Source organism: Aquarana catesbeiana, linkage group LG08 (assembly GCF_042186555.1).
Source record: "Aquarana catesbeiana isolate 2022-GZ linkage group LG08, ASM4218655v1, whole genome shotgun sequence".
Classification (NCBI taxonomy): domain Eukaryota; kingdom Metazoa; phylum Chordata; class Amphibia; order Anura; family Ranidae; genus Aquarana; species Aquarana catesbeiana.
In genome coordinates, this window is record NC_133331.1 from 30,027,784 (window position 1) to 30,040,379 (window position 12,596).

The 12,596-nt window shown below is 42.1% G+C and overlaps 1 protein-coding gene across 1 annotated transcript in view; it reads left to right on the plus strand.

Moving 5' to 3' along the window:
* Positions 1 to 12,596, plus strand: part of ABRAXAS2 (abraxas 2, BRISC complex subunit) — a 52,669-nt gene that overhangs the window by 10,620 nt on the left and 29,453 nt on the right. Inside the window, exon 2 of the mRNA XM_073595657.1 lies at positions 9,924 to 10,014. Coding sequence (XP_073451758.1) covers positions 9,924 to 10,014 — 91 coding nt within the window. The remainder of the gene's footprint in view (positions 1 to 9,923; positions 10,015 to 12,596) is intronic.

Sequence of the window (12,596 nt, forward strand, 5' to 3'; positions counted from 1 at the left end):
GCCCTCTCCATTAGGGCCCCCTTTTTTCAGGTATTCCCGGACAGGGTAATTTTTAAGGCCGATCCGGCCTTCTTACCGAAAGTAGCCTCGGTTTTTCATAGAGGCCAGGAAATTGTTTTGCCCACCTTTTGTTTGAATCCTGTGAGGGAACAGGAACATAGGTTTCATAAACTAGATGTAAGAAGGTGTGTCCTGCAATACTTGGAGGATACAAAACCATTTAGAAAATCTGATTCCTTTTTTGTGTTATTTTCAGGAACCAGGAAGGGAGGCAAAGCCTCGAGGCGCACTTTAGCTAGGTGGCTAAGGTTAGCTATCAGTCAGGCTTATATAATTAACGGGTTGGAAGCCCCTAAGGGTATCAGGGCACACTCCACAAGGGCAGTGGCGACCTCTCAGGCCGAGTGGGCTGGTGCGTCTCCGGAGCAGATCTGTAGAGCGGCAACGTGGTCTAGATTCGACACGTTCGTGAAACACTACAGATTGGACCTTCTGTCAGCAAAAGACCAGGCTTTTGGGCGTAAGGTTCTGCAGGCAGTAGTCCCACCCTAAGGTAAGGTGCTCGCTCATCCTCTCTATGGTGCTGTCCTGAAAGACGGAAATGGGAAAATCGGAGTTACTTACCGGTAACGTCCTTTTCCAGGAGTCTTTCAGGACAGCACAGTTACCCACCCTACTGTAGGGATATTCGTGAAGGAGTTCATCGCAGAAGAACGTCAGGTAAGATCAAAGTTATTATGACGTGTTCTTGTGTCTCCCCAGCTAACCGGAGGTCCTCTTGAAGAACTGAGGGGCCGGGGGAGAGCGGTGAGGTTTAAAGCTTTAAGTTGAAGGCGGTGTTTCCTCAGAAGGGGAGGAGCCAAGGTCTCTCTATGGTGCTGTCCTGAAAGACTCCTGGAAAAGGACGTTACCGGTAAGTAACTCCGATTTTTTTTTTTTTTTTTTTTTTTTTTTTGTTTGTTTTCTGTTTGTTTTTTTTTTTTTTTTTCAAAATTGTCGCTCTTTTTTTGTTTATAGCGCAAAAAAAAAAAAAAAAAAAACACAGGGTTGATTAAATACCACCAAAAGAAAACTCTATTTGTGGGGAAAAAAAGGACGTCGATTTTGTTTGGGTGCAACGTCGCCCAACCGCGCAATTGTCAGTTAAAGTGACACAGTGCCGATTCGTAAAAAATGGCCTGGTCATTGAGCAGCCAAATCTTCCGGGGCTGAAGTGGTTAAGGTGAGCGAAGCGATTGCTCTGAAGGTGGAGGGTCTGTTACCATTATCTTCCTTAAATTGTGCGATTGTCATGTGGAAGGAATCCTCTTGGTGCTTGCTGGGACTTTTAGTCCTCTTCCCCTCTCTTGTTGGAGTTTTTTGTGATTTGCTTTAATAGTGCATTTATCATTGTCATTTACCTGTTCTTGCGCTGCACCTTACCTTTTATGTATATCGGTTGACCACCCCCTGCTTTCTTCCCGATCAGTTATTCTTAGACCTGTATATGTCATTATACTTTTCATCTACCAGAAGTATTCATATTGAACTGAACTTTTCATACTTCCTCAAAATGATTTGTCTTTGGTATTTTGAAATTTTAGTATAAAGTTGAAGTGAAAGAAGCAAAAGAACTGGCTGTTCTTGTTCTTTGAGTATGTATGGTTTGTTGGGAGTGTATCCTTAACCACTTGTCCTCCGGAAGATTTACCCCCCTTAATGACCAGGCCATTTTTTTGCGATACGGCACTGCGTTGCTTTAACTGACAACACTGTACCCAAATAAAATATATGTCCTTTTGTTTTTCCCCCACAAATAGAGCTTTCTTTTGGTGGTATTTGATCACCTTTGCGGTAATTATTTTTTGCGCTATAAACAGAAAAAAAACTACAATAAAAAAAAAAAAAAAAAAATCTTATTTTCTGCTATAAAACACATCCAATAAAAAAAAAAAAAAAAATCAGTTTAGACCAATATGCATTCTGGTCAATAAGCGTATATTGATTTGTTTGTGCAAAAGTTAAAGTGCCTACAAACTATGGGATAGATAGATAGATATATATATATATATATATATATATATATATATATATATATATATATATTTATTTTGTGTGTATATATACATTTATATGTGTGTGTTTGGGGGTTCCAAGTAATTTTTTTTTAGCAAAAAATGTTGATTTTAAATTGTAAGCAACAAGCGTCAGGTAAAAGGCTTAATCTTTAAAGGAGGTTGTAAACTCTGGGGAAAAAGATAAAACAAAAAAAAAACCTGCATTATATATTATATTATATTTATTATTTTACTAGTAATGGTGGGGATCACCACCACCATCGGTACTGCCATATTGTGGTGGAAGAATTGGACACTGACACTTTTTGGGGATCAGTGCTAACAAATTTGCACTGTCACTGTACTAATGACACTGGCTTGGAAGGGGTTAACATCAGGGGCAATTTAAGGGTTAACTGTGTGCCTAGCCCTAGACTGTTCTTTTTCACTGTGTGGGATGCCCTTAGAATAGGGGGAAGGCTTTGATCCATGTTCCTACTTTGCAGCCAATCTGGAGGGAGAGTCTCTGGTCCAGACAGCCGAGCCTGTCGTGCAACATCACTGGATCGAGATGGGGCTCAGGTAAGTGTTAGGTGCTTCGTCTTCTCCTTGTGGCCTAGGCTCTTGGAGATGGCTCAGTGGAGGTCCTCGCCGGCGGTTAATCAATTACACATACACACACTAGGTATGCTGAAATGATTACAATGGTTTATTGAATGCTTTGCTGTTTTATGCTGTGCCTCTACAAGACTCTGCCCCATTTGGGGGCCAATCAAAATGATACACATAAATGTTCATTAGCATATTATTCGGTAATTTCTTAATCTCGTGATTTTCCATACTTTAATAATGCCTTCATCTTGTGATCTTAAATATTAAAATGTTGACCCCTATAGTTCAAGTTAATAGGTCATTGATTCCTTACTTTCTGTCATCGTCTTCTGACCATGAGATGGCCAACCACAACTTCCTAAAAAAACTAATTTTAGCCGCTGTTGGCCTTCTCATACCCAGCAACAGTGTACAGAGATAAAAACCACAGACAGATGTTTCCTAAGATGAAGGCATCAGACAGGAATAGACAGACAGGGTGATATTGCAATGAGATAATTCAGTCATTAAGTAATACTTGTCATAAGATTCAGTCTGTCATATTCACTAAAATATACCAAGATATTTCTCTAATCAGTAAGCAAATAAGCAAAACCTGAACATATATCCTCAGGGTAAAATCAATAATCAATCATAATGCAATGTATTATGGAATCTCCTTACAGTAAGTGTGTCTGCTGCACACAGAAGGTTTTTTATCTTCATGCATAGAATGCATGAAGATAAAAAAAACCCTTCTGCTTTTAGAACCACTTTAAGTATGTTTTCTTAAGTGTAGGGCCACCCTAGGAAAAAAAAAAAAAATTGCACCAAAAATCTTTAAAAAATTAAACATGAAAAAAAAAAAAATTTTAATTACCTGAAACCCTTGTTGCTAGACAGTCTTCCTATTCCGCGGCATGTCCTGCTCCTCGGTGAGCGGCCCCGTTGCCTTCTGGGAACTGTGTGTGTTCCCAGAAAACCACGGGGCCATTCACAGAGTGCCGCTCGCGCGTGCGTAGTAGGAAACTGGCAGTGAAGCCACAAGGCTCCACTGCCTGTTTCCCTTACTTAGGATGGCGGTGCTGGGACCCGAGAGCCGAGGGACGGGTTGGCCTCGGGCAGCCGACATCGCGGGCACCCAGGACAGGTAAGTACTTTTTTTAAAGTCAGCAGCTACAGTGTTTGTAGCAGCTGACTTTAAAAAAAAAAAAAAAAATTTGCTGTCCGGAATCCCGCTTTAAAGTAGGAGTAAACTCCCATGCATGAACTTTACCTATAGATAAGGCTATAATAAGGCTTACCTGTAGGTACTGTAAATATCTCCTAAACATGCACCGTTTAGTAAGTATCCACTGTAGATGCAGCCATTGACGTTGAATACCCGCTCCATTCCTTCAGAGTCCTGTGAGTTCTGTACCGTTAATGGCAGCTCCCGTGCACACGTGCGGGACTAATGTCATTGCGGCCTCAGCCACTCACATCGCCGGAGTCTGCGAACCTGGAAGGAAGACTGGGAGAAGATGAAAGCACCATCAGCCGTGACAGCGTGTTGCTGTAGGGCTTCGTTCTAAGGTTAGTTTCACATAATGTGCTAGTATGTGATGCATACTAGCATATTAGGACACTGCCTTGCAGGTTTTAAAAAAAAAAAAGCCACTTTTAACTCGTAAATCTTCCCTCCTCCGTCTCCTCCAATTTTTTTTTTTTTTAATTTGGTTGCTATGATCTGTCTTTCTGTTAAAGGGTGGCTGTGTTCATTTTTCCATAGTCCCAGTGTATGTAGGAACCTAGGGGTCCGTATTGGATTATGGGAAGAGCAGTAGTCACCAAATTCAAGATGTAGACAAAGGAAGTCCTATCACTTTACACAGGTTGCTATGTAATATCAGGGTGATAGTAATTAGAAGCAGCCCCAAATTCAGCTCTTGGCAGGTTTGATGCAGCGTTAGGAAATAATTGACAGCAATTGGAACAGGTTTCTGTCTGTTGTGTGCGGAAAACATTAAAGTAAATCCATACAGATGTGGTGACTGTCAGTTCTGTAAGGAGTCCAGAAAAACCTCTCGGAGAGGCGCTGTGATTTCAAACTGTGTTTGTGTTCTCCAGTGAAGGAAGAGCCTCTAACAAGGGTAAAGTAAAAAGGCAAAACTTTTTTTTTTTTTTTTTTTCGTTTTAGATTGAAGTGGAAAGAGATTAGTGCTGTCTGTGCCCCCGTTTTAGAGTGATTTGTAAAGTCTCAAGTAAAAAACAAACATGTTATACTTCCCTCCTCTGTGCAGTTGGTTTTGCACACAGCAGCCCCGATCCGCCTCTTCTCGGGTCCCTCTTAGCTGCTCCTGGCCCCTCCCTCCTATCGAATGCCCCTGAGTCAGCAGCTTCCTATGGGGGCACCTGAGCCGCGCCACAGCTCTGTGTGTCCATTCAGACATGGAGCCCAAACCCAGCCCCGCCCCCTCTCTCCTGATTGGCTGTATGACTTTGATTGACAGCCGCGGGAGCCAATGGTGCCGCTGCTGTGTCGCAGCCAATCAGGAGTGTCCCGGATGGCTTGGACATTCGTGGACATCGCTGTGGAGAGATGGGTCTCAGGTAATTAAGGGGGGTGCTGGGTTAGCTCCTACACACAGAGGGCTTTTTTTATCAATGCATAGACTGCATTAAGATAAAAAAAAAACACCTGACTTTACAACTCCTTTTAAGAAGATTCACCCTCTCTATTTGTCCTGTTTACCATTATCATTGAAAGTAAAAAAAAAAAAAAATCCCACATTTTGTCCCCAGAAAGGTAATGGGGACACTAGTTATGGTGACTTGGGAGTCCCCAAGGAATTTCCTTTTAAAGAGGTTGTAAATCTTCCTGTTTTTCACCTTAAAGCGGAGGTCCACCCTAAAAAAAATTTTTTACATTAACAGTCTATTTAAAATATATTAAAAAACATTTGAATAAAAAACATTTTTTACTTACCAGAAATGGCTGTTGCTAGGCAGTTGTTCTAATCTGCCACTTCCTTCTCCGCAGAGCTGTTCCTTCTCTTCATTCCTCGCGTTGCCTCCTGGGAAATTGGGTGCGCTGTTTTCTGGGACATGTGTGTGTTCCAGAACACAGCCGCCCATTCACAAAGCGCCGCATGACTCGCTCATGTACAGTAGGAAACGGGCAGTGAAGCAGCAAGGCTCCACTGCCTGTTTCCCTTCGTTAGGATAGCGGCGCCGGCACCCTATCCGATGGACAGATCGGCCTCGGGGTGGCCAACATCGCAGGCTCCCTGGACAGGTAAGTGTCCTTAATAAAAGTCAGCAGCTACAGCGTTTGTAGCTGCTGACTTAAAAAAAAAAAAAAAAAATTCCGGCTTGAACACCGCATCCTATGCATTAAGGTGAAAAAATTTCTGGCAGTGACCATGCTCCCGACCCGAAGATCCCGGCTCTTGATTGGATAGATTGATAGCAGCGCAGCCTTTGGCTCCTGCTGCTGTGTATCAAATCCGATGACATGGGGGGCAAGGCTGAGTCCAGCATTGGTGTCTATGGACATACATGCTGGACTCGGGAGCGCGCCCGCATGGTAACCCCCACCCCCCTGGGAGAGCGCTTCTCCTAGGGGTTTATCGAATGCTAGGAGGACCTGCGAGATCCACAAGGGACCCCAGAAGAGGAGGATAAGGGCCACTCTGTGCAAAACAAGCTGTATAGTGGAGGGAAGTATAATGTTTGTTATTTAAAAAAAAATAAAATGGGAAGGTTTACGGTCACTTTAATTTGCAGGGATTTCCTCTCACTTCCTGTTTGGCTATGGGACAGGAAGTGAAGGGAGATCTCCACAATGGGAATCGGATGGTGGAAAAAAAAAATCTGACGGGTTATAATCCTCCTTTTTGCTCTGTCTAAATTGAAAAAAATAAGTTTTGCCTATAGTTCTACATTGATATCTCTGGTGAGATGGCTCTCACACAGCAAGGCTGCCTTCAGTTGGGTACCCAACAGTATCTCCGACCATAGAAATAGGTGTGCCAAACCAAAGTGGTTGAAAGAGTCTAAGAATGATTGTGTTTAAAAAATTGGTCGTATACAACAGGCAACGCGTTTCATGGGCCAGGGGCACTCCCCTTTCATCAGGGCTACTAAACACATATTCATAATAATGGCACTATAATAAGAGAGTATGAATGTACACCACAAATTCTAAACCAAAAAATTACAATGAAATTGTCGCATAACCCTCCAGATACTTCCCTGAGTCCTCTATTGATCCAGCGCTGTGCTTGTCTGCAGGTCTTCTCTCCGCTCTCACAGGCTTGACTGAGAACAGCGGGAGCCATTTGCTCCTGCCGCTGTTAGTCAAATGCAGTGAGGAGGGGGCCGGGCCAATCCGCACTGCCCGAGTTCAGAAGCCATCCCATATCTGTGTCGCCATAGGAAGCAGCTTCCTATGGTGACACAGAAGAGGAGGAGCCTAGATCACCTGTTGGGACCCTAGGAGAGCAGGTTTGGGGCTACTCTTTGCAATACCATCGTGCAGAGTAGGTAAGTATTTTAGGAAAAGGGAATTTTTAATTTACAACCACTTTGTGGAACATGTAATGGGCTTGCAGGTAGAAGAGAATCAGATGACCGCTATGATCGCTCCCACAGCACCATCCTCTTCCCCCACCCCCCCTCCTCTTTCCTTATTTCCCCGCCTGACTGCACTCGCCATGTATCCCAGACTCTGCTTTCCCATTTGCAGACACGTGACTGGCATGGTGGGTGTCAGTGGGTAGAACAGAAGAAGATCAGTGAACGTCTGTTCACTGATCTCCCCTCCGGTGAATGCATTGTCACTTCCAGGTTTGTCTTCACCTTCTCGGGCTGCTGTGGCCATGGAAGGAGCTAATGGAGCACAATCCTTTTAGTTTCAGTTAAAGGCAGTAGAGACATTGAGGGGTTCTAACCAGGGTGGATTTGATTTAAATCAAGTCGATTTAAATCACTAGTAAAAAGGCTCAATTTAAATCATAATTTTTAAAGAGCACCTGTCATCTCTGTCCCACAGGGGCTCCTCCTCTGACCCGCTGTTGACTCACCTACAGTCTCATTCACTTTAATGGGACGGCTGGTGATGGGGCAGGGACACAACAAAGGTGAGGGACGTGGCGGCAGCAGGTGAGTGGACGCCCGCTAACAGGCGCTACCATGATGGATCTGAAATGACAGGTTCTCTTTAAATGTAAGGACTTATTCTTGCTGGTAGTTAGAATCTTTAATACTTGCAAATAAAATGAAGGTTTCCTATTTAGAATAATAAGCTGTCAGGTTAGTAAAACGGCCATACCGGAACCGATTCAGTCATACAGTTTGTAGTGTACATAGATTTTCAAAACAATGGGATAAAGGAATATTCCTGAACTTTGTTTTATCTCATGGTTACTGTGAAATTGTGTGAATGCATCAATGCAGTGCATGTTATCTCAGCTTTCAGAGCTTGGATTCATTGAATGAGTTTACCAAAAATGTAAATATTGCAGAATTTACAGCCTCATACTACATAACTAAGTTCCTTTTCATGCTGAATAAACTAAACTAAATTATTATTGTATCCTAAATAGAAATTTATCTTTTTAGATAGATTTTTACTTCAAAAGCATTTTATTAAAGTAAATTTGATAAAAATAAAAAAATCAAATTTTAAATCAAAATTTTTTTTTTTTTTTTTAATCATTGATTTATATCTACCCTGGTTCTAACAGACCCGTAATCTCTCAGTAAAGAGAACCTGTCATTACAGTATGCTATCACATACTGAGTTTAGATCACTCCACTGTGCTGTGCTGTCCCTATACTGCATTGCAAGTGAAATTACATTTTGTGAGATTGCATTAACCGCTTGCCGACCACCGCACGAACATTTACGTCGGTAGAATGGCACGGTCAGGCAAATGGGCGTACAGGTACGTCCCTTTAAATTTGCCGCCGTGTAATCGCCTGCGTGCCACCCTGCCGCAAGCTCAGTGAGTGTGACTCGATGTCCGTGGGGATAACCGCGATCGTCTGACGGAGAGGAAGAAAGGGGAAATGCTGATGTAAACAAGCATTTCCCCGTTCTGCCTAGTGACACTGACAATGATCACAGCTCCCTGTGATCGGGATCAGTGATCAATGTCGTGTCACACGTAGCCCATCCCCCCTACAGTTAGAATCACTCCCTAGGACACACTTAACCCCTGCAGCGCCCCCTCCTGGTTAACCCCTTCACTGCCTGTCACATTTACACATGCATTTTTAATCGCACTGATCACTGTATAAATGTGAATGGACCCAAAATAGCGCCAAAAGTGTCCGATTTGTCCGCCATAATGTCGCAGTCACGATAAAAATCAGTGATCGCTATGATTACTAGTAAACAAAAAATTAATAAAAATGCCATAAAACTATCCCCTATTTTGTAGATGCTATAACTTTTGCGCAAACTAATCAATATACGCTTATTGCATTTTTTTGTTTGTTTTTTTTTACCAAAAATATGTAGAAGAATACGTATCATATTTTTTGGGGATATTAAATAGAGCAAAGAGCAAAAAATAATGCGTTTTTTTTTTTTTTCTTTTTTTTTTTTTTTTTTTTGTTTATAGCGCAAAAAATAAAAAATGCAGAGGTTACCACCAAAAGAAAGCTCTATTTGTGGGAAAAAAAGATCGTCAGTTTTGTTTGAGAGCCACGTCGCATGACCGCGCAATTGTCAGTTAAAGCTATGCAGTGCCGAATCGCAAAAAGTGCTCTGGTCTTTGGCCAGCCAAATCGTCCGGAACTTAAGTGGTTAAGGTTAAAAACAAATAACCGCCATGTTGGACCATAACGCATCAGCACTGCTCTCGTCCCAGTACATACCGGTGTCTGGGGTATAACTCAGCCTCTGGGGTGAATAAGCCCATGGATTCTTCAATATCTGGAGCAGATACAGCGGTATTGTCCAAATAGCTAGAGTTTCCTTTTTTTTTTTAATCTATACTTTGGAACATAACACCTTGACTTTTTGCAACTGTCATCTGTATTATAGTAATATATTATACAAGATTCTGGTTTATTACAGCAGGAGTGGATGTTTTGCTCCTAGCAGCACCTTAGATTCCAGATCCCTTTTTGCTCCAATTTAGGATATAAATTGGAAAGTAAACATGGCAGATGAGTTACTAAAGGCAACGTCCATGCTTCGTATTGGTTCCGTTGTAAACCAGCATCTGAATTTACTGTAATTTGTGTCATGATCGATTTATAACATGTTTTCTTTTAATGTAATCTTCTGTATTTCTTTTTCAGGAAGGTTTTCTGTTGGGAGAAGTGAGGCAAGAAGAGTCCTTCTCTATAAGTGATTCTCAGATTGGTAACACAGAATTACTGCAAGTTATAGGTGAATCTAAATTTATATATTATCTTTACTATACAGTAATAGGCAAAAATATTGGCACCCAGTGGCGGCTGGTGCTCAATTTTCATGGGGGGGGGGGGCACGGCCTCCCCAGCCCCCCCAGCCAAACAACCACCCTTTTTGAAGCCAATTAGAGCCTCTGGCTCTAATCATGTGTTTCTAGAAAAAATAGAAAACCCCCATTGGAATCTATGCATCCGGCACCCTGCATGTATATTAGGTATATTAGGGGCCAGATGCATGGATTGGGGGGGGGGGGGGGGGGGGCGGGACACCTACGCGAGCGGCCGCCACTGTTGGCACCCCTGCATTTCTGTCAGCTAATGCACCACTTCGCCCAGAAAATTGTTGCAATTACAAATGTTTAGGCATTCTCATGTTTTGTATTGGTGTGACGCAAAAAAGTGGAGAAACAAAAAGCCAAATCTGACACATTCCACACAAAACTCAAAAATGGACTGTACAAAATTATTGGCACCTTCTCAAAATTTGTAAGAAATAATTGCCTTCCAAGTCTTGTGATGCTCCTGTAATTTTAAACTCACTTGTACCAGTTAACAGGTACTGACAATATAGAAATAACACCGGCAGGCGGTTAAAAAATTATGAAAGATTGACTCAACCTTTCTGTTGTGTGTCTCTGTATGGAGAAGAGAAGGAGCAGCAAAAAATTGTCCGATGATTTAAGAACAAAAGCTGTGGAAAGGCATGGACAATCTCAAGGTTACAAGTCCACCTCCAAAGATCTTAATGTTCCTGAGTCCACTGTGCGCAGCATGGTCAGGAAATTTACAGCCCATGGCACTGTAGCTAATCTCTGGATGTGGACGAAAGAGAAAAATTGATCATAACGTACCTGAGGAAGCCAAAGTTCTTTTGGGAGAATGTGCTGAGGGCAGACGAAACAAAATGACAGCTTTTTTTGTACAGCCCATCATTCTACTGTTTTCTGAAAAAGAAATGAGGCCTTTAACCAATTTAGATCTGCCCTTTAGCAGTTTTACTGCTGCAGGGCGTCACCTGTGTGCTGAATTACTTACATATACGTGATCCAGCACTTCCGGGTAAGGGGCGTGCATGTGTGCTGCCGGCGACTCGCTTCCGCTGTGATTACACGCAGCAAAGGCTGATCAGCGGGTGCAGGGTACTCGATGTCCTCCGGCACCCGACAATCGTCGGGCAGAGACACAGAACTGCGATCTGCCTATGTAAACCAGGCAGATCGCCGTTCTGACAGGAGGGAATGGATGGAGTTTGTGTTCCTGCAAAGCAGGGAATAAATTCTATCTCTTCCACTAGTAAAAGCATCTCACACAGTATAGTAAAACACTAGTTAGGCACACAGTTAACCCTTTGATCGCCCCTGATGTTAACCACTGGTCCCCAAAAAGTGTCAGAATGTCAGCCGCATTATTGCAGTCCTGCTATAAGTCACTGATCGCCGTCATCGCTAGTAAAAAATAAACACAAACTTCCCATAGTTTGTAGACGCTATAACTTTTGCGCAAACCAATCAAACTCTTATTGGAATTTTTTTTTTTTTATCAAAGACATATATCAGAATACATATTGACTTAAATTTATTATTTTTTTTTTTTTATTATTATTATTATTGGATCTGTTTTATAGCCAAAAGTAAAAAATAGATATATTCTTTTTTTCAAAATTGTCTTTTTTTTTTTTTTTTGTAGCGCAAAAAATGCAAAGGTGATCAAATAACACCAAAAGAAATCTCAATTTGTAGGAAAAAGACATACATTTTATTTGGTTACAGTGTTGCATGACCGCACAATTGTCAGTAAAACAAACGCAGTGCTGTATCGCAAAAAATGGCCGGGTATTGAATGGGGGTAAATCCTCCAGAGGTCAAGTGGTTAATGAAAAGAATACAGTCCCTACAGTCACACATGGTGGAGGTTCACTGATGTTTCGGGGTTGCTTTGCTGCTTCAGGCACTGGATGTCTTGACCGTGTGCATGGCATTATGAAATCTGAAGACTACTAAATAATTCTGGGGTGCAGTGTAGGGCCCAGTGTCAGAAAGTTGGGTCTCCATCAGAGGTCATGGGTCTTACAGCAGGACAATAACCCAAATCACCGCTTTTAAAAAGCACCCAGAAATGGTTTATGGCAAAGATCTAGAGAATTACTGAACTGGCCAACAATGAATTTAGAGCTAAATCCCATAGAGGACCTGTGGAGAGATCTCAAAACAGCAGTTGGGGAAAAGGAACCCTTCCAATCTTGGAGACCTGGAGCAATTGGCGAAAGAAGAGTGGTCCAAAATTTCGGGAGAGAGTTGTAAGAAAAACGTCGATGGTTACGGGAAGCGATTTAATTTGCTACCAAATATTAAATTGAGGGTGCCAAAAATTTTGTCCAGTCCATTTCTGGAGTTTTGCGTGGAATGTGTCAGATTTGGCTTTTTGTTTCTCTACTTTTTTTTTTTTTTGTGTGTCCTACCAATACAAACAAAAGAAATGAACACGAGAATGACTAAACATTTGTAATGGCCACAATTTTCTGGGTGAAGTGGTGCATTATCTGACAGAAATGCAGGGGTG